The sequence below is a fragment of the Mus caroli genome, chromosome 2 (assembly GCF_900094665.2).
Source record: "Mus caroli chromosome 2, CAROLI_EIJ_v1.1, whole genome shotgun sequence".
NCBI lineage: Eukaryota > Metazoa > Chordata > Mammalia > Rodentia > Muridae > Mus > Mus caroli.
Window position 1 is genome coordinate 108,547,822 of NC_034571.1, and position 23,056 is coordinate 108,570,877.

Sequence of the window (23,056 nt, forward strand, 5' to 3'; positions counted from 1 at the left end):
TTACACTTAATTACTACACGGGAGAAGTAATCTCTTCAGTTCTCAGAAGTGTATTGGGTTCCCCCTTCCTTTCTTCCACTCTTCTTCTGTAGGCCACGGCTACCGAAGACATTTTCCAAGGATATAAAATGTATGTCATATGTTTTCAATGGAGGTGGTTTCCAGCCCTGGTCTGTCACTTGGGGCATCCAAGGGTGCCGCACACAGAATGAGCTCACTGGTAACCTTCCTTCAGAGACTAATTGTGCTTCTTCCCAAACACACTTTGTTCCCACAAGCCCCTGCGAGCACGCCCCAGGACTCGTTGTAAAACCCCGTCTCTCTCACTTTGGCACAGGACCCTGTGCCATTGTGTTCATCGAGCTAGCTGAAAGATTAATTACAACCAAAGAGATGTATCTTTTAACTGTCTCATTACATAAAGAATTCATAGTGAAGTTAACGTCCGCATAATTTAATGATATACAGATTTTAATTATATAGTACACTGTTAATTGCGCGGCTATTTTTAGATCAGGGTTCCAACTTATTCAGTTAAATGAATAACTCACTTGCTCAAGGTATCAAAATATGGGCCTTCTTAGAAACTTGTACTCAAGCCTCTGCATATTTTTTTAAACCTGATAGATTATTCTGCTGTCTGTTTCTCCTTGGAATGAGGGTGACCTGTACCTTGCCTTCAGCTCCTAGCGCCTCACACATAGGACCTTGACCTTCCTTTGAGGGAAGGGGGCGGAGAAGCTCTGATAACTGTACAGTATAAGAAAGCTGTGCAGACTAGCCTTGTGCTGGATAATGGGCAGAGATTGAATAGCTGGGTTTTCCTTGAAAGTTGAGCTCTCCCCTTCTCCCCACGAGAGAATTAGAAGAAAGTGGTTTCTAAATAGAAGTGCCAGTCCCTGGCTGTAATTAGTCACATGGGCTTGGTTCCCAGGAAGTGTGTTTCTTTCAGTGTACTGAAAGTGTGTGGATTTCAGAGTTGTTTAACTACTGTGAATGTGCACTCTAGACTCCTTATCTGCACCTCTTGTAAAATTTAGAAAGAAATTTAGGTTCTCCATTTCCAATTGGATGAGGTTGTTTGCCAGGAATATGCACTAGTTCTTGCCTATGCACTCTATCATTGCACGAATCCCTGTAATCCTGGACAGCAGTTTTAACGACTTAGAATTAGCTTCTCTCTAATTGAACACTCTGACACACCTCATGATGTGGTGTAGGTCTTTGCCAGCAAATAGAAACCTAGAAGATATAAATAAGTGGGCTGGGGCTGGGGCTGGGGTGTCTGAAAGTCTTGTCTCAAGGCAGAGACCTGCCCTCTCTCCACTGAATAGTGTAAGCTTGGCCATCCATACAAGCAGCCACAGTGGCCTCACATTTAGGAGAATCCAATTTCCTTTCCTCTGTAGACCATAAGAACTCAAGATCTTGTCAGGTTTCCTGTTGTTTGCTTATGTGTTATTCTTACAGACAGGGTCTCTCTCATCCTGTAGACTAGGCTTTCCCATACTGTGGAGCTCAAGCTGGTCCTGTACTGCCAGAGTCCTCACCTTACAAGTGCTGGAATTATAGTTGTGAACCTCCAAGTCTACCTTTGTCAGGTCTTCTGTCCCTCTCTTTTTTGGACTTTAGACTGGGTCCTTTCTTTACCTCTCTACTTTCAAGCTGATCCCAGCAGAAGAGATCTGTGTCACCTTGGCCCAGAGCACACAGTGCCTTGCAGGAAGGCTTAGGTACTCCTCTAACAGGAAGGATACATCAATCCAGTAAACTTCAGATGGCTTTGAATATGGAACTAGAGCTGGAGAAAAATAACCAAGGAACCAACAGACTGAACTGACCAAGCCATATCTCCTTCACTAAGTAGGAGTGAGACATTGGCAGATTATGTAGACTCTTGAGTTTCTTCAACAGGAAGACAACAATCACTGCCTCCTCATTGGAACACCATAGAATTTCAATCAGTTAACACAAGTGAAGTTTGTGGGGCTCTTGTTTGTTTCCTGTGGTGCTGGTGGTCAGGCCCAGGACACTGTGGCTGCTCTCTAGGTACTCTGCCACTGAGTTGTTTCCTAGCACCAGCTGATGTAGTTAGAGTAGTGCCTGGTATGCTGTGTGAGTAAGTGCTTGCTGGTGCTCCTCCTCCTCCTCCTCCCCCTCCTCCTCCTCCTCCTCCTCCTCCTCCTTCTCTTTAGAAAGGGAAATTTGTGGGACACAGTTAGCAAACTGCTTGCCATGCAAACATGGGACTTGAGTTCATTCTCCAGAACCAATGTCAAAGGCCAGCATGGTAGCCATGCGCTTGTAATCCCAGCCCTGTGGAAGCAGAGGATGGCAGATCCCTGGGGTTTGCTGGCCAGCCACACTAGCCTAATTAATGGGCTCCAATGAGAGACGTTGTCTCAAAAAACCAAGTAACAAGGCCCAAGGTTGTCTGCGGGCCTCCACGTATACAAGTATGAACAGGTATAGGTACCCACACACATTTGAGCACGCACAGGGAAATGGACACTTGGGGAGCTTCACTTCCCTGCGTGAGCATTCCTCATTGACATGGCACAAATATGAAATCAACATTTCTGAAGTTCTAGAAACTCAGGTATATAATAGTACATGACTTTCGACATAGGTGCGTGACTTTCAATACTTCTTGAAAGATTTTTTGTTTACATTTAAATTTTTTTACTACATTCAGTGTGTGTCTGCACATGCATACATGTATGCATGTGATATGTGTAAGTAACAGAACAGTTTTCAGGAGCTGGTTCTGTCCTCGCACCGTGTGAGTCCCAGGTATCAATCTCGAAGGTACAGCTTAATGGGAAACATCCTTGTCTCCTGAGCTAGCTCACCAGCTCCATTTACATTTCAAAATGGAAATTCATAATTCTACTTTAAGAGATAGACTCTTTTGACTTGAATACAAAATACTTACAAAATGATAGATAATTGCTACAAAAGTTATATTACATGCTAAAAGCCATTCCTATGCTTCTGTCAGAGATAAACACTACCCTTTAGCCAGTACACATGCTTAGATGTTTTCAATACTTTTCTAAGATACATTGTATTATATTGTTCCTTATTCTTTTTCTCTGGAATGAATTTTTAAGCCCATTCATTCTTAATAAGGAAAACCACAAGTCAAATGTACTTGGCTATAAAAAAAAATCACCTCAATAATTGTAAATACAAACAGGACTAGACTTTTTAGCAGCCTTCTCTTTCAGTGTGGCAGTGTGCTTATTTACTTATTCAGCAAAGTAGTGAATTGTTATCTTATACAGAGTGCCTGAGATAAATGCTTCTGGTTTTGAATAGCATGTGGAGTACTCTAATACAAACAATTCCTCTGTCAATGAAGTGAGTCAAACCTTCTCCATAGAGGTATTGCGTAAACATATGCACATATCTGTGGCATTATAACTGCACATGGTCAGCCCTGAGAACAGGCATATAAGTAACATTACATGGACTCAACAGGTTATATTTAGGAATATATCTGTATATACAAATACATGTATGTAGACAATAACAATTGATGGGAAAAAAGAGGCCATGGATTTAGGGAAAGCCAAGAACAGAATATAGGAGGGTTTGTAGGGAGGAAGGGGAAGGGAGAAATTTAATTAACATATAATCCTAAAATGAAAGTGAATTGCGTATGTGGGATGGCAGAGCAGACTGACTGAGAGAAATGGTTATAAAGTTATTCTTAGATGTTTCTTTACTTTTTAAAGTGTGTTAATAAATAAGCTTGCCATCAAGTCTAATAACCTGGATTTGATCGTTATGACCCACATGGTAGAGAAAAGAACTCATTCCCAGAAGTTTTGCTCTGAGTTCTACAGACAAACTGTGATATTCATGCCCCACCCCTACTGAATATATAAATGCACTTTAAGGTTAAGGAAACATTTACTTAGCCAGGCTTGGTGGCTCACACATGTAATCTCGGCACCCAGAAGGATCACTGCAAGTTCAACACCAATCTGAGGTACAGAGTGAGTTCTAGGCCATCCTGAAACCTGAAAAGTGAAACAGTTTCTCAAAAAGGTTAAAGGGTGGGGGTGGGGGATATTAATAGATCCCGTTCAGGAACGGAGGTTTAGATTCATCATCCTAGAGGTGCTATGTAAGCTAATGGGGGAGAAAAGACACCAGGGGTCCTACCCAGCTCTGAACCCTACAAGCTAGGCCATCGACCTGTCAAGCAAAAAGTATCTAGTCATTCCATACTGATTTGCACTATTAGTTTGTAGTCTCTCACTCTCTCTGTCTCTCCCTCCCTCCTCTCTGCCCCCTTCCTCCCTCCTTACTGACTCTTCTTTTGAGGGACAACAGCATTCCACAGGAGGGAATACATGTGCAGTACTGTGCACTTACTGGTGCTGATAGATACATAGATAGATAGATACTTAGATACATAGATAGATACATAGATAGATCAAAATAAAGAACATATGACAGGGAAGATCATAGGCCCTATGGGGGAACTGACTATCATTTAGCTAAATTGACATAAAGTCTTTGCCTTGTAAATCTTTATGTTTATTCATATTGACAGACTCTCTTCTCAGCCTTAATCAGAGAAGCCTCTCTCCGGAGGATGATGATGAATGGAAAGACTTATGGCTTCAAAGTACTGAGAACAAGTGACAGATAGATGAGGGCTATCCTCGACTAAGACATTTATACCGCCTGCTAAGGCGTGGGGAACGCTGGAAAGGAGCGGCCACAAAGAGTAGAGTCAGAAGATAAAGAGAAGAGTTACCACGTTCTTTCTTCTGAGCAAGACAGTCATTGCAGTCACCAGCTCCCAGCAACTGTGGATGCTTGCACTAGGTCTGCACAGGAATGAATCCACTGACAATCAGACATGGGTGGAGGAAGAACCCAAGGGCTGCACCCCTTGCTGCTGGACTATGTGCTGGTGATGACATCCCAAAAGAGAACTCATCCCTTTCCGTGTCCATATACCACTGGGACTCCAGTGGATACTCCTAATTCAGTGGCTACACAGATGGCTCACTAAAACTAAAAGTCATGAATCTAGGATAGCGACTGCGTTGCAGTTGATAGAGATAGAACCGAGAGGTAAGAGGGTGGGAAGAAAGCGTAGTTAGAATGCATGTATGCAGGATGAAGTTGCCAAAACTTTCAAGCATTTTAAGTTTTAAAAAGCAAATAAACTAGGCATCAGATTCAGAAATTTAGAGCTACATAACGCTGAGCTTAAAAAATCTGAAACCTTGCGGCTTCACGAGTAACAATATACTTTTCTCTCCTGCCAATTCATGATGAGACTGATTCTTCCTATATATAAAAATCCTGTATTCGTTATTTTCTCATTGCCGTGGCAAAATACCTAAGGAAAGCAGATGAAGAGAGGAAGAAATGTTGACTGGGGCTCAAGGTGGCTTGCTGTTCATCATGGCCAAGAGGCCTTGTCAGCAGGACCATGAGGCAGCTGGTCGTTACATCTATAGTCCTGAACCCGAGACAAAGGTGCATGCTCAGTTTGCTTTCTCCTTTGTGTTTAGCCAGGATCCCAGCACATGGGATGACACCATCCATACTTAGAGCAGAGTTCACCTCAATTAACCCTGTCTAGAAATTTCCTCACAGAAATATACAATAATTTGTCTTTTAGGAGATTTGACATCTTGTTGAGACTGTTAACTGTCATGTGTCCTCAGATACCTAAAGCAAGCAGCAGCAACTAGATTAGTCTAAAAATTCCTTTTTCCTTTAACTTTTATTTTTTTTAATCTGTGGCATGATTTTAAATTGTAGCATTCTGGTCAATCTCTTTTAAAAAGATGATAAAATAGAAATTAAGCAGTCACCAAAAGATTGGTAGACAATAGGAGTCCTTTCTAGTCTAAGTTATGAAGGAGACATGAAGGTTATAAAAACAAGAAGGGCTTGAACAAACGAGAGAAAAATCAAACAGGTTTCAGAGTTTGGGTCAAGGGAAAGATGAGGAAAAAGTTGTTATTTTCGAGTCTGTATGTAGAAGCTTGGGGAAGAACCATATGAAATCATGGCTTAGGCTTAAGAATTAGGCATTGGCATGCTTGGTGTACCCCAGCTGATGGTGTGCAGTGGTCCTGAAGCTGCAAACTTCCAGAGATAAGTTCTGAGCATCAGGAGCAGTCCTTCTTTGGAGATGACTTCCCGTTGTCTTTACACGCTGTTTTCCTATTCAGCAACTACTAAGTTTCGTACTTGATTGCTTGCTAGGCAGAGAGGAGACTTGAATCTGTCCTCGAGGAGTCCCGGTTGTCAGATGATACCAATCTGCTTTCGGCTTCATTTACACATAGTGAGGAAGCTGATGGGCTAAAGCCTAGAGGACCACCCCAGCTTCAAAGGAAAATGGCATCTAAAGCAAGGGCAAAGTTAGAGTTTTCCAGGAGAGACACTGATGGGTTCATCCCCATGGAGATGGAGTTTGAGACCTCCAGAGCCTTCATGTTCAAAAGCCTTAAACCAACTTTTGAAGAAAAAGATACATAGATCAAAGCACATAGCAGCTCTGTGGTTATTTGTTCTACTGGATTAGTTCCTTCTGTTAGTAAGTTCCATTGCAGTCTTAAGCATTCTGCCTCTGCTGAAACACTGCTACCATCTCTTTATCCAGTGCCTGCCTTCTGCTGGTCATGTGGCAATGGCTCCAAGTGCCTTCCCTGTAAAAAGAAGAAATCCATCTGTTGAAGTATGAGCCTCAGAGGGGGAAATGGGCCTCCTGTCTCCATGGTCGGAGGGGCTGGAGGCCCTCACTGTGCAGTTAGTGCTGCTCCTACGTACATGTAGTTAGACCCAACCACTTGGAATTAGAAGACCTATCAGGAGCGCAACCCTGGAAAAAATGTTCTTTTGTTTTCTTCTTTTCAGAAGTCATTGACTGCCTGTAGCTCTTCACCTACGAGTGCAGCCTTGTGAAGTTCTACTGATCCATGCTGACTTTTGTGGCTGTTATGTAGGTCTTCTTTAGACAGCCATATATCTGAGATGTGATGGGCATTCTCACAGCAGTCATCCTGATTATCTAACTATGATGGTCTTAACACCACCTGTTCCTGTCTTTCCTGAGCCTTGGATTTAGGGGTTGCATTGCCCAACCAATTAGTAGAACTCAGTTTGCAGGTTGTTTATTAAAAACAGCTAACACTCTGTATTTTAAGTGATGTTCTCTTCAACATATTCAAATGGCTTTTTTTCTTCCATTTTCAAGTGTGTGTACGTGTGTGTATCTATGTGTGTTTGTCTGTGTGTCTGTGTGTGTCCATGTGTCTGTGTATATATGTGTGTGTGTGTGCGTGCGTGTGTGTCTATGTATGCACATGTGTGTGTGCGAGCATGCATGCATGTGGAGGTCTGAAGTTGGTGTTGGAGATCATCCTAAATTGGATTTCCACTGTGTTCAGAGGATCTCTTAACCAAACCAAGAGCTCATCTGGTTTGCCAGTTTACTCTGAGGGCCCCGTGTCTCTGCCTTCTGACTCTGTAGAAGAAGGCCAGTAGACCGACACTTGGCATTTACATTTATTCTGTGACTCTGAACTCTGGTCCTAAGACTTTAAAGGCAAGCATCTCCCCTCAAGTGATGTTTTGGTGGTGGCGCACGCATCTGGGAGGCAGAGGCAGGCGGATTTCTGAGTTCAAGGCCAGCCTGGTCTACAGAGTGAGTTCCAGGACAGCCAGGACTACACAGAGAAACCCTGTGTCAAAAAAACAAAAAAAAAAAGTGATGTTTTTAAAGCTTATAACAACAGTGCTGGATCCTGAAAAGCAACATTCAAATGATGAAATCAAAACCATCACTTTCTAATTTGACATTTTCTCCCTTTCCCCCTCAAAATAGATGACCTACTTTTCTCAGATCTTCGGGCATTGACTCTCTTATTGAAAAAGAGCTTTTTAAAATTATTTGAACAGATTTGCATGTAATTTGTTAAGAGGTCAGTGATTTTCTGGTAGCTAGAACTTTGGGTCACACTTGTCTATAAATAATGTTTTCTTCACATGGGCATGAGTTTGCATTGCACCACCTTTGCACCCCATGACCAGGTGTGCACAGAGAAGGCTGCTGTTTCCCAGGGTAACGTAGAAGGGCGAGTGTGCCATTACCATCTGTGAATGAGTGGCAGACCAAAGGACGTATCCTCAGAGAAGGCAACCACACATGTGAACAACCGCTTTGATCTCCACCATCTGGCTGAACTTCAAAACTGTGCTAAGGAAAGTAGGCAGGTTTACCAGGCACATTATTGTCTCCCTAGTCCTGTTCCCACATCATCTGTTCCTAAGTAAGGTGATGGGTTACTGCCTCATGGTCTCAGGATCCATACCACTTATCCGTGGTAATTTCTGTCAAAAATAATTGAGGACAGCCCAAGTTTATCAAACCCAGCAAATGTGTAAGTCTTGGTTCAGCCTACTACTTGAACTTCAACAGAATGATGTAGCAGCTGTTTTTTCAAGAGCCTCCCCTGAGAACTGTTTAGAAGACTCAACTCAAATAGTATTGCTTCCTACAGATGAAGTCAGTGGATGCAAGGGACCACACTGCTTGCTAGTTTTTAGAATTAGTTGCAAGAGAGGCCTGGATAAGGTTAACTGGGTGATGTTCTTTTGAGATTCCATATGGGCTCTCCCCGTATAGTGCCAACACGTGTTTACAAATTCCTGTTACATATATCAGTAGTATTGTGTAACTTAGTCATGTAACTTCCATAAACAATGATTAAAGGATTTTTTAGAATGAATTCTACACTGAAGATGCCATCTTCTTATTTCTTTCCATGGTGTTTATAAGCATGTCTCATATCTGTCCATATCCCAAGGCAACTAAAGCTGATAAGGACCTTGACAATAATAACTAAGCTTAAAATTATCCAAGTACCAAAATGGCACACAGCGCTGACCTTCACTAACTTTCTTAAGTAGATAATTGTACAAGAGGCATTCAAGCAGTCCCTGCATGGGTCATTCCCTAAGCCATTTTGCTAAATATTTTCCATTGATTCCATAGGGTATTTTTGACAGAATTGATTTCCACCAGGAACAAAGCAGGACCGGGGTGTCCTACCTAGCTTCTCAACACTTAACACCTTACCTATGCCTTCTCTTGATGCTTGTCCTAAGTTTCATGCCTAGGACTCTATCAGTTACTGATGAGAAAGGCAGGAGCAAAAATGTATTGTATTCAACATACAGACTTTTCTAACTTACTAAAGACAGTATAACAATGATTTACATGCCATTTGTATTGAGTTAGATTACATTTAGTCAAGAGACAGTGTATGTCAGATCCTGGGGGTACATTATATATAAATATTGTAGTGTTTCATATACAGAAATTGAGCATGCATAGCCTATATAGTCTTGGTCAGGGGTCCTGGAAATAGTGGCTACAGGAAGACAGCAGTGCACATGCACAAGCGCATGCGCACACATGCACAGACGTGCATGTGTAGCCTCTCACTCTCCCACACTGTTTCCTTGTTTCAGATTGCTACAGTTATCAGCCAGTCTTACCTGTATTGCTCACCTGTGGAATGGACATAACCAGTGGCAGTTGATGCTTTTATTAGCGTTATTGAAGCCTACAAGTCTAGCCTGTCTTAGCTAAGCTGTGTACGTACAGGTGCTTAGAAATTAGATCTCTACCTGTAACAGTTAAATCTTTTGTGGTTATTTTTCTTCTCCGCCCCCCCGCCCCATCCCCAAAGTTGGCTTTTCAGAAGCTGGTGTGTCTGCAAATAGACATATGCTTGAGGTCTAGACTTGTTAATTTACCTTGGAAGAAATCAGGTCACTGTCAAATCTGGCAATGTAGCTTACAAATACTTGGCAAAAATGATCTAATTAAAGGCTTCTCTTAAATGAAAAATCTCAGGAAAATGATCGTTATCAGTCCTGTTTTCCTTTTCGGGATCTGTGCGCACAAAGGTATCCGTCACTTCTCCTGTCATATTAAAAGTGTGTTGACTGTCTGCTAATAGTTCATCTCTTTCCTTCTACAGCCTCCAAGTCTGTTATAAACAGTATGCTGCGGGACCCTTCTCAGATTCCAGATGGAGTTCTAGCAAACCAGGTCTATCAGGTATTAATCACAGCTGCTTCCCGTGGCAATGTTGTTATCTGCCTGGCAGAGTAGAGGACGCTAAACCTCATTTAATGACTGTCATCATAAACTATCAGTGAGGTCAGGGCGCACCATAAATGGCAACGCAATATTTTCGAGAACATTTTACTTTTTTTTTTTTTTTATAGCTTGCTTTTATAGTAAATAAAGAAGCATGTAATTTTTGTTTTCTGTGATTAAATCTGAATAGCCTTTTGATAGCTTTCTTTTGGGTGGTGGTAGGGTTGGGGGAGTAATGGCTGCTTTTAGAATATTTCCTGTGGTGGGGTTTGTCGTCGCCCCAGCCTATAACACCCTTCTCTTATTTGTCCACAGTGCATCGTGAATGACTGTTGCTATGGACCGCTGGTGGACTGCATCAAGCAGTATCCTTCCCCATAAAATTTTAGGTGCACAATTGATGAGCTTAGACTCGGTGGAGGAGATGTGTCTAGCTTTAACCTGACATAAAGTTCTGCTTCACAAAACACATTTCATACTCTCCTATTTTACATTTTATCAACTGGAGGGTCACTGCAGACCTTTGTTTTCTACCGCCTGGGAAGGATCAGCTAGGCCACAGCAAGATGTCAGTTCAGCAGGGACACAGCTCCATGCTCATTGCAAACTGCTTGGTTTTTCAGTGAGTTTAACAGTGCAGAGTCATTAGGCAGGTAACATACTGTCTTGGAATGTATCTAACCATCCCAGTGGCCATTGTTTTAAAATATAACAAAGTCCCATTGAAAATGGGCCAAATTCAGTTGAGTGTTCTAGAATAAATTTAGAGCCAGGAGTTCAAGGATGATGGTATTAAAATGCCACCAGAGACTGTCACATTTTAAAGGGCAGTGGACTCTCCTTACTTAAATACTGATTGCAATCTGCACTGCCACTTAGATCCCTAATAAACATTTTTAGAGAAACCATGCTAATTTTTCCCTTGGGACTGACTTTAAGGCCGTGAAAGCAGATGTTCAGTCATTTCTCATTAAAGCTGTTGAGTTTCCTAAGGAGTTAATGTCTACTTCTTAAAATAAGGTTGGGTGAATGGCAGCAATCTCAGGGAAGGAGAGATGATCCAGAAACAAAATGGCCTGACAGTGAGAATCCTCTTAACACTTTAGAGAAAAGACTACCTACTTAAACAATACTCAAAATTTTTGGTAGAGATCATTAAAAAACCATAGCCTTCCTGGACTAGATTCTGTTAGCAGGAGTGGCAGAGGGGCCAGCTGTGACTCAGTGATCAACAGTCCGTTTTCTTGGATTCTTTTGCGAGCTGAGTATGTGTGTGCATATCCATATGTGCATATATATGTGTGTGCAATGTGCATATCCATATGCACGCATATGTTTGTGTATGTGTATATTTATTTATATCCTTCTAAGGTTCCAAAAGGCTTAGGGTCATTTAGAAAAATATTTTGAGTCATGGTTCTGCTCTGTTGTCCAGGCTGGCCCCACCCTACCCTCCAGCCCCATTCTTCTTGCCTCCCTCTCCTTTGTGTTGGATCTCAAGTATGCAGGGCCACACCCAGCTCAAATATTTTGTGAAGGAAATTACTTCCTTTCCTAAAAACATAGTTACAATTTGGCATAACCTATGAACTGAGCCCTCTTGGAAAAATATTAACTAGCATGTAGTTTTTTGCATATGCATTCTCTGATCTATTATTCCCCAAGCTAAAATGAAGCAAACCATGGTATTGTCAACATCTGGCTTTTTTTATTATTATTATTAGACTAAAGTGGAGGTATGCTTCTATTTTCAGGGTGAAATTAATGGTAGTGTTAAAAGTTGTCGGCGCGCCAGCCTTGCATTGCCACAGTGATAAACTTAAGCACATTTATCTAACAACTGACACCATCTCAGAGTGGCTTGGGCTGAATTACATGCTAATTTCAAAGCACATAAAATAGTTAAAAATCAATTTAAAGTTAAGGTTTTAAAAGCATAATGTCTTTTGAAGGATTGCATATTGATTTTAAATATAACTCTCTAATTATATATGCATGGACTAAAGTATGAAGTCAACTGCTTTGTAAATGCCAGGAGGCTATTTTTCAGTAATAGTTGAGACGCTTACGGGAAACTAGATTGCTGTATCGCTGGCGAAGAAAATGGCTTGTGAGGTTATTTACAAGTTTTGCCTCATGGTCACTACCATACATCAATAATAGGTATCCTTATAGACAATGTCTAAGTGTTTCTGCTTATGGATCATTATAAATTCTGTCTGGAATATTTTCCCTGTATACATAGATAGGTTTTGCCATCATTCACATTCTCTTTTGGCTGCATGTTGTCAGTAGAATTTAATGTACTATATAATTTCAATTGATAAATATAATGATGTATGTATATAAATTATATTCACTGACTAGATTCTAATTTTTGCAGCTCCATTATGCTTATTACCAGTAAAAATTGCTGCTTTTATAAACTTTATTTTCTAGACCTTGCAATTTTTTTGTCTATATCAAACGAAACATATACTTCTACATGTTTCTATATCAAGAAGTATATATTTCCAAAATTTAAAATTGGTGATGGCAGTAACTGCAGAATCAACATCTTGGGAAGTTTGTGGAGAGACTGGCTGTCCCTGTGCATTGGAGTGCGGCCGGTTTCATGCACTGTACATGAGCTTGTGAAGACATTCCCTCGACTGGTCAACAGGAAGTATTCTGTTTCACACTGGATGAAATTATAGCTTTCCTTTGTAAGTGAGAAACACTTTTCTGTGTGATCCTGATCATTTGGTAATGTTTACCTCGCTTACTCTCACTAAAGTACGACAGCAGTTTCATACAAAGGAAGCACACATTTGGTAGATGGAATAGATATAAAACCTCTGTACTCCATTATGAAAATGTTACAAGGAGGTATGTGTGTCCAGAGAATAAAGTAAACAGGTCATGTTCTAAAGTGACACAGCACCAATCATTGGTAAGGAGGATGGGTTGTCAGGGTGCTTCTCTTTTTTCTTTTGATGACTACTGTGTGTGTATATTTATTTATTTTTTGTTTGTTTGATTAATTAACTGTGTGTATATGGTATCTATACACCCATACATTTGCCTCTGTATCTCATATCCACCAAACATACTCAGTGAAAAAGCAGTCACTTCAACTTTCCTAAGTGAGACTCAAGGCCAGAGCTGTTAGACAAAGGTCTGAAGAGAGGCAAGGGGGAAAGATGGCACAGGAAGCCCCGGGCTGTGGGTTTCATTTCTCCACCATCAGTAACCTCCGTTTCATGATTCAACATTTTAGATGTAAATAATTTACAACAATAAAGTGAGAGCACATTTATGTGGAAAGAAGTAAATAATTTAGCTAGAAAATGTGGGATACCCCGGTAATGAGATACCATTGAGACTTATCCATCAAGTGTCTTCTATGGACTCAGAAACGGAGGGAAATTCTGTGATTTAGCATTTTTTTTGTTTCCTTTATTTTATTTCTAGTTAATAATTAAATGAGTGCAGTCATGTGCATTGGAAGAAGGAAGAAAACAGGGCAGAGGCAGTTCTGGTGGCTTGGCCTCTTCTGCTCATGGACAAGTATGACTTTGTTTCTTGAATTTCAATGATAGTAACCTATAACCCATTGAGAGAGAGCAGGATAATCTTCTGCTCTTTTTTTTTTTTTAACTAATGATATATAAGTTGCCTTTGATTTAAGTTGAAGGCTTGCAATACATGATCAGAAGAACCCTGTGTCAGGAGTTCTGTACCCATGTACTGTCACAGGGTTGGGCAGGGTGGACAGTGAAGGAGGTACCTACCGCTGACTACTTCTATTAACTGCTTTCAGAAGAACTGACAGACAGACAGACCAAAAGAGCTTAAGACTTTTGGAGACTTGGTATCCTCTCTTTCCGTCACAAAAGAGAACAAGCTTCAAAGTTTTGTCACTGGCTTCATTATTTATGAGTCGTAGGGCCTTGAGCTCCATCCTCAGCATTTCTGAACCGTGCTTTACATGACTGAGACAATGAACCTGAGATCATCTATCTACTCTTGGCCCTGCCGTGTAGATTCAAAGCTGTCAGTGTTTAGCACAAAGGCTTCCTACATGGTCCTTAGGAATCATTAAGTATTAACAAGTATTTATATAATTCTGATGCTTTTGGGAAAAATAGGATCAAATGCGGGCCTCAGAGTGAGCTCATTCCTGCCTTGTTTGCTTGTTTTGTTCTCCTTTACTGCCACAGATGGAACTCAGGTTGTCAAGACAGCTAGGTAGACACTAGGTTGTGCTGTGACCCCAACCCCTCATCCCTGGCTTTCCCACACATTGACTGCCTCTGTGCGTTTTCTTCTCTGAGTCACTCCCCTCATCTGTAAAACAAGCTTTTTATACTTGTGAGGATCAGATAACATGCTGAAATGACTTGTTATGATGCTTGCCATCAAGAAAGCACTGGAACGGTTTATATGTTTCTGGGAACATCTCACACACACACACACAGAGAGAGAGAGAGAGAGAGATTGAGAGAGAGAGGCTTCTTGAGAGAGAGAGAGAGAGAGAGAGAGAGAGAGAGAGATTGAGAGAGAGAGGCTTCTTACCACAGGAAGTAAAGCCAGAGCTGATGACTGGCAAATGGATCTCACACGTTTCTAGACTGTAAGATTGGAAACCATTAGGGCAAAGACTGGGTTAGTTACTGTTCTTTCTCGTTCTCAGTGAGTGTTTAGTTAACATGTACTAAGTTGAATTAGAGGTTTGTTTATTTGTTTGTAACAGAAATAAATATATATTTTAAGTGACTCCCCTCCTTTTAAAAGAAATTAAAGTCACAGTGATTTATGAATCATTTCTTGCCAAGGTTTGTAAGTGTTATAAAAAAAATTCTTGGGGAGAATGCTTATAGAAATTTCCTTCCTCAAAGATGTAATCTGGGTACAAAGTCGTGTGTATAATTACCATAATTCTCCATTTCATCTCAACATTTAGTATTAGAGTATAGTATATTATATATAATTGGTGTTAACTTTTCCTGTTACGCCCTTCTCTGTGTGTGTTGCCTCCTTAAGTGAAATGTCTAGCGCTATTGGCTATGAGCATGAAGTCCTGCTGAGAGACTTGCTTCTGAAGAAAAACCTGTCATTCCTAGGTAAGTGTTGCTCAAGCCTTCTCTCTGACTTAGAGTGTCTTCACCGGTACTTAAAGATGAGTATTTTCAGTCTTCCACCTGCACGTGCCATGTACTAAAGGGAGAGAGAGGATGATGACTGATGCTGCGCATGCTACCTTTTATTGATTTAGACCCACTCCCCTATATAGACATCACGTGCACAGGCTTGCAATTAATATTTTATAGAATAAGTGGCTGAAAAAATGCTTTAATATCTGTTGCAGTATTACTTTTGGTGTCATGAGATATTAACCATAATCTAAGCCTTATGAGAGAAAGAAACAAAGAAATATTGTCTATAAAATGCTTTATATATTAAAGAGAATACTTAGAAAAATTCATGTTAGGTATGTTCATGTCCGCATACTGGAAAGTCCTGTTATTGAAAAGCAAAATATTAAGCTTTTATTGCTTTCCTGCCAAGTATTAATTGCATCATAGGTTTAGTATAATTTTTCAAAATCCCCCAATGTCTGCATTCAGATGTGACCCAGTAGAGAATTTTACTGTTCAATGTTATTTCTTTCATCTCTTCATTGTCAGAAACAGAGCCTGGAACAACATCCATGTAATAATGGGGCATCCCAACCATAAAGCACCCAACAAAGCATTAATTTTTCTCCTCTGCTGTGTCTGTGGCAAGCAACGAAAGATCAACAGCAATCGTGCTAGTGAGCAGATTCATGCAGACCTCGAAGAAACTTTATAATTTTAGAGACTAAAAGGGAAAACATATTCCATTACTTAATTTTATTGTAAAATGGACAAGACACTGGTGAAGGAATGTTAAATCCTTAAGAGCTAGGCTAAAACTTTCATCCTGCTCAGTTGTTTAGTTCATAACCCGGAGGAGAGTGGAGTAGGGTAAGTTGCAAGCTGAGAATGATCATAGATATTCACTCATTAAAGTTAAAGAACGTTGATAAATTAGGAACCAGTTACTAAATTTGGAGAGTGGAACCAGTTGAGTGTTTTCATATGAAACGGGCAAGTCAATTGTATAACCGTTGGAAATAATGTAATATGTGAATAAATTTCCCTTTAAAAACACATAATGCTAAATAAAGTGGGTTATCAGCTCAAAGCTAGTTACAATTGGTGCCCATGAGGCACTCTATCGTGTTTTAGAGCCGTAGTGTTCTGATAAAATTATAACGGTATGATCCACCCATTATCCAGATGCAGGTCATTGTAGTTGTCTTCCCTGAGCACACTGGGGTCATTCTTCAGCACCATCTACCAATGGACAGTCACACCCCTCAGGCTCACAGTACCATCTACCAATGGACAGTCACACCCCTCAGGCTCACAGTACCATCTACCAATGGACAGTCACACCTCCTCAGGCTCACAGTACCATCTACCAATGGACAGTCACACCCTCTCAGGCTCACGTGTTTGTCTGGCTTAACTTCTGTTCACTTCCTCCCTGAGGACTAGCAAACTTCAATGGGAAAGAAGTTCACAGAGTTTAGATGTGACCTAAACTTAAGTCTAGAACCTCAGATAACTGGAACTGAGTGTGTTTGACTAGACTCACTTCAAGTCACAAATGCCAATGCTACTATATGGTCAAATAACTGTTTCCAATTGCAAAAATGTATAGAAATACTTAAATACTGAATTTGATGGGTCCCATATATTCCATTCTGTTCTGGGTAAATTATTTGATGGAAATCTATTGGTTGTGTGAGTTTTCTTGAAGGAAATGGGAACAAATTATCTGTTGCTGGAATTCTTGTTGGACTAAACAAATTAGATGTTCTTCTCCCTTTTCCTTGCATCCTGCCTGCTACAATCCATCCATCCATCTTCCATTTTTCTACTTGTATCTTTTCTCACTGAAATTCCTCTCTTCTGCAAGCAGGCTCTTTCTAGATAAACAGCTCAGACTTGGTTGCATCTTTTACGGCCCAAAGCAAAGGCCAGGCAACAGCCTGCTATGATCCTGGTCCATACGTGCTACTTTCAGAAACTGCTGTGTATTGTTAAGTTCACTAGCCATTTGGGAAGCATCCCCATAGTCCCTTTTCATCAAAGAAGTGTGTCACACCATTCAAAATAGAGGACAGATACCATAGGATTCCCCATTACAGAGACTGTGTAACTGCTCTCCCCACGCCCAACTCACCATAAATTCTAGTAGTCCTTGTTTGAGCGCCAGTTCTGTAGTGTGACTTTGTTTGGTGTGGCTTGAACAAACATTGATCTCACAAGATAGGTCATCAGTGAAACACCAAAGAATGGGTTCCACCCAACTCATGCATCAACCAGTGAACCAGTGAGTTTATTGGAGTTATTTGCAGGCATGTGTGACTCAGAGGCAGCTGTATCACAGAAAAGTCCACCCCACTGTGATCGAGAAAGTTTTGTGCTGGAGCTCACTATAAAACATACAGTCAGTTCTACTGAAGGAAGGCTCCTCTCCCAGGCAGGTTTCCACTGCTTTTATAAGCTGTGGGAGTGGCTTTGTGGATTTTGCAACTTGCTGAACCTTTCGAGTTTTGTTAGCTTTCTGAGTCTTAGGATACTGTCTCCTTCCTTGGAAGATGGAGTATGTCAGTTCTGAGGAAATAGGTACCTGACAATACCCTAAGAAGATACCTAACTAATATTTTTTAAAAACGACTAGTAGTAAGCTTAGACAAATCCTTACAGTAATTTCAGTTATGTTTGGAGTATTTCCTCATCAGAATACAAACACTTGTTAGTTTATTCTATGCATTCTAAGTATTCCAATGTAGCAGCAAGCTAACATGTTTATTTACAGTTAAAACATGAAAATCTAAATCTTGTATGAAGTGTATTGTGTAGAATTATTGTTCTTTTACTTTATAAATACCTCCTCAGTGATTAATTAGCTGCAAAGTATTGTGCCAGGCAAACTCAAATAGATGATCATTTTAAAAGCAGTATGGGATAATATCAGTATATAAACAGATTGCTACTCCAACCATATTTTTCTTGCTTATTTGTCTGTTCCTTGAATGTTGTTACTGACATTGTAAATGTTTGCCTCTGTCTTTAGTAAGCAAAAATAATTTCTCTTTCTTCCTATGTCTATCTGTCTGTCTCTTTCTCTCCTCCCCACTCTACTTCTAATCTACAATAGTTTTATAAAACAGCCTTTCTTATTATTATTTAACTATTAATTTTTTATACTTTAGAGCTCATGACTTTCCTCTATGCATTTTATTCTGTTGTAAAATTTCCACCCATTTTATTTTCTTTGACCTCTACCTCTCACCAATAGAAAAGAAAACTAGTATTTTTCTAGCCTTAGTTCTGTCTTGAGTTTCCTTGTCTTGTAGCTATTAGCTGAGCAGTTGAGCAGTTTCAGTGACATGGGACATAGCAAGGCACCGTAGTCCTGGGAGTGTGGTGGAAGGGTAGTCTTGATGGTTGGAAATATACATTTACTCTTACAGATTTATCCTGCCTTAAAAACTTACCTGTTTCATATTATCCAAATAAGTGTTTGAAATAAGATACTTCAAAGATGAATAGATAACCTTAATTTCACTAAGAAGTGATATTTATTCCACAAATTAGCAAGTAAGCTGAATATTGTTCTGAGGATACATCAGTTAGGTCCAGCTTTTGTAGAGCCCTGGTCCCTGGTCCAGAGGGAGCATGGGTCTATCTGTGTACCCTACTTAGCAGGTATGCACCTAGTATCTTTCCAGTGGTAATAAATGTGCTTGGGGTGATTTTAAACTTACGTTGTACTTTAATTACTTTTTTCCTTAAGTGCATGTGTGTAGGTGTGTGCACATGAGTGCAGCTGCCCACAGAGGACAACAGCAAAGGCTTCAGATCACCTGGAGTTGGAATTACAGGAGGTTGTGTGCTGCTCTATGTGGGAACTAGAGATAAAACTTGGTCTTTACTGTTGAGCTCGCTCTCGCCTTCTCTCTCTCTCTCTCTCTCTCTCTCTCTCTCTCTCTCTCTCTCTCTCTGTGTTTCCTTTTTTGTACTAAAAGCCAACAGGGGCATTCATATACTATTTTTATACTAAAAACTACTAGCTATATTTTAGAGATTAAAAAAAAAAAACCCTGCTGTCTCCTAAATAGTGTTTCTTAGTGAAGTTGTGTTAGACAGAATTTTGTGTATTCCACAGCTTGCTTTCAGCAGACCTCCTCCTGGACTTCCGGAATGGCTGCTCTGACTTGCCAGTTTGGCTCTCTTGCACTGAGCTCACCAGTCTTTTAAGTGATTGTTATGGAAAAATGCTGGAAGATTTTTAAAAACACTTTTTAAAAGTTAACTCAAGTATGCAAACTTCCAGGAAATTCTTCTATAGATCTCAGTGTCTGTGAGCAGTTCTTTCCGCAGGCCGCCCAGTTAGACTCAGTACTGAGTAGTTAGCTTATTGAGTCTCCAACATATCAGGAACTGCACACACCTTTACGTTCAAGTGCACAGAGAACACTCTGCTTGAAGTCCATTAGGAAGCATTTGTGCTCCTCCACATTGCCTCCAAGGGCTCCGTGAGACCATGCTTTGCGATGCTGTACCTTCTCTCCAGCTTTTCTATATTTTGAGGGGAGTGGTTGGCTCGCTTTCAGGGAGACTTTTGAGACCTTTGGGCCGAGAGCAGTGGAATATAGTGAAGAAATGGTGACAGCAATGGGAGAGTAAGAGCCTTTAAGAACTCATCCCAGAGACAGAAGAGAAACCACTCATCAGCTCAGGTTGGCATGTCTCCAGGTCAAGGGGACTTTCATTAGTGCCTCCAACAGCCACTGTTGGGTGCAAACTCTTGTTAAGTTTGACTTAATAAGGACGGCTCTGGAGGTATTTTCTTCTCTCTAGCAAATGTTACCCCGTTAGTAGACACTAACAATTACTTTGAGTGACACCTGAGAGGCACTTACTTTAGCCCTGCCTCACTCCTTTCCCCCTATGCTTAGACAAACCAGCATATTTTATGCGGGTGCATTTTGAGCATCCATGTATTACTCTCTGGGACTCCAAGAGGGTCTAATGTGTAAAATTAAATAGGCTTAGGGAAGGATGTCCCTTGCCCAAAGAAATTAGGATCTTTGTTTCTAAGAGTTCATCTGTTCCTGCTGTTTCCTCCACTACCTTGAAACAAGGGTGCTGCGCTAGGGCAGTCATCTTAGTGTGACAAACGGGATTATGATTTCAGGTGAGGAGCAGGCAGCAAGAGCAGGTGAGGCAGAGAGTACTTAGGTGGTTTACATGCAGATGTTAGCAGTGATAGGAGAATAGAAATAAGCAGATGATGTAGGCTGTAGGGAGCAGAGATGGTTAGATACTTTGTCGTAAGGAATCAAACACTTAAATGCCTGTCTATTGGAGTGTTAAAAGAAGATAGATTTTGCAGTGTCAGGAATGTGCTATTAGGGGTATTGGTAATTGGGGTTCCACCCTCTTCCTGGAGACACTACAATGAAAAGAGATTGTTCTCAAATATTCTTGTATATACTTCCTTCTAGAACCAAGAGAGGGGAACCTTAGACAACTCCCTGCTGTTTGAACACACATATACTCTCTCTCTCTCTGAAACACCAAACATCTGAATGGTGTTGCTGTGACTACTTGCTCAAGGCCCACAGCCCTTCCCTCGCTGTCACTGTAGTTAGATAGCATGCCTGCCGCTCTTCTGCTTTCCTGACCACAAACAATTTCTGGAAACTCTTGGTTGTTAGCAGCAGAAATCCAAAGGCACTGTTGCACTTGCTCACACAAAGAACTAATAGGTTTTAATAGAGACCTGGCAGCAGCCAAGGAGAGCACTTTGCTTTAGGTGTGCCTGGTGCTCAGAAGACAAGTCTGTCACCCACCCCGCCTGTGTCCTCGGCATGTGTACTTCCCAGTGCTGCCCTCCTTCTCAGGAAGCAAAGATGGCCACTGACAGGCATCATTAGTTTATTTCTTAGTACTGTAATCTCAAAAAAAGTTGTCCTGTCACCTCAAAAAAAAAAAATCACAGACAGGGTTCTGATGTCAGCTTCTTTGGTCCAGTGTCCACTCAGAGCTGAGTGGCTGGGGGGACAGGTCACTGACTACCTAGCAAAATCATAGTGTGGGATAGCAATGCCAGGCAGGATAGTTGCAGGGAATCCAAACAAAGCATTCTCTCTCTGCAGTGAATTAATTGCAGTTTCTATGTTTATTCTCCATACTCAGAGCCTACCTGAGTCAAATCATTTACTATTACTACTGGATTGACTCTGTGGTCTGTCTACATTACAGATTTGCATATGTGGGGATATATTTGTTCCAGTAAGGACTCTTAATTATTTCTTGCAACAGTGAATATGCCTCTTCCATGGATACCAATTCAGGGAGAAAAAGCAAGGAGAGATAGGCTAACATTCTGCCACTCATCAGAATTTTGACATTGGCACAGGCTCTATGTTTTTGAAGGAGAAACTGCCTGAGTCTACATTACAACCTACTACTCTCCCAGTAGCCTGTGAGGGTGTGTCTCATTTGTCTCCTGTAGTGTTTGAAAGATTGGCCCATAAGGAGTGGTACTTTAGGAGGTGTGGCCTTGTTGGAGGAAGTATGTCACTGGAGTTAGGGCTTTGAGGTCTCAGATGCTCAATCCAGGCCTAGTGTGTCTCAGTCTTCTTGTGCTGCCTGCAGATCTGGATGTAGAACTCTCAACTTCTCTAGCACCATGTTTGCCTGCATGGCACCATGCTTCCCACCATGATGATAATGGACTGAACCTGTGAACTGTAAGTCAGCCGCAGTTAAATGTTTTTCTTTATAAGAGTTGCTATGGTTGAGACTAAGACATCTACCATGCTGATTTGTCTGTTCCTTTGAAGCATGAAGCCAAAAACATTTCCAGTGATTTGCTCTGTTCCCCACTCCACACCCAGCCAGGACAGCCTACCTAGCTCCTCTTCACACTGCTCCAGCTTCTGGACCTCCTACTTGTTTCCTATCTTCAGTTTCCCTTAGTATTGTCCCCTAAAGACATAAGCAGAGAATAAGATCAGAGCAGTCATTGGCAGTCCTTATTAGTGACTTTGATAAAGATTTGGTAAAGATTTCATTTCTGTGCGAGGTAGTCTTGCCACTCATTGTTTGTGTTCTGTGTACCCTTACACCATTTGTATATCATAATGGCAACTGTTACTGAAGCCCTACCGATGCCTTCAGCAGAAAAGACGGTGAAACTTCTTAGGGAACATACAGAGAAGAAAGGTTGCACCTCTAAGCACTCAATTAAGAATGTTCTAGAAAATGTGATGTAAGCACATGACATACTAGCGTAGAAGAGATAAACTATAGTTTTTTTGTTTTGTTTTGTTTTGTTTTTATTGTGTTGATGTATTTGCTTTGGGCTCTCTCTGAATTTAGAAACCTGTACAATGTTTTAAATGAGTATCTTTTAATCATTTGTTTATTTTATTTAGTAGTTTCTATCCATTAAGAAAACCATGGGTCACTTCAGAGTGTCACTTCTCATTTTCAGGTCTTGCAAACTGGAATTTGTACAATTTCTTTGGAAATGATGTATATCTTAAATTTAAAGATTGTAATAAACCAGTACAGGTTAAGGAAAACATTTTCTTAATAGTCTTAAATATGATTCTTAAGTATATCTTAACTAGTTTCAGATGTGTCTTATTCTCTGACTAAACTTCAGCCCTTTATTTTAAACAAAGGAATTGTGTAATTAGTAGCTAATTGCTTTGGATATTTTGGGTACTTCAAGGAGATAATTCAAAGGCCATTGAAATTAAGCGCTCACAATGTTCTTTACGCATGTGTGATCCCCATTGAA

General features: G+C 40.7%; 1 protein-coding gene and 1 long non-coding RNA gene across 4 annotated transcripts in view; one reads left to right on the forward strand and one right to left on the reverse strand.

Annotated features, from left to right (window-relative positions):
* C2H15orf41 (chromosome 2 C15orf41 homolog) overlaps positions 1–23,056 on the forward strand; it is a 200,222-nt gene that overhangs the window by 82,568 nt on the left and 94,598 nt on the right. For all 3 annotated transcript variants that reach the window (XM_021153861.1, XM_029473865.1, XM_029473866.1), the window contains 3 exons: positions 10,035–10,114; positions 10,472–10,521; positions 15,194–15,261. In XM_021153861.1, coding sequence (XP_021009520.1) covers positions 10,035–10,114; positions 10,472–10,521; positions 15,194–15,261 — 198 coding nt within the window. The remainder of the gene's footprint in view (positions 1–10,034; positions 10,115–10,471; positions 10,522–15,193; positions 15,262–23,056) is intronic.
* The window catches only part of LOC110287211, a 74,113-nt gene that overhangs the window by 2,558 nt on the left and 48,499 nt on the right, over positions 1–23,056 (reverse strand). Inside the window, exon 3 of the long non-coding RNA XR_002377188.2 lies at positions 22,160–22,236. This is a non-coding gene — a long non-coding RNA (uncharacterized LOC110287211). The remainder of the gene's footprint in view (positions 1–22,159; positions 22,237–23,056) is intronic.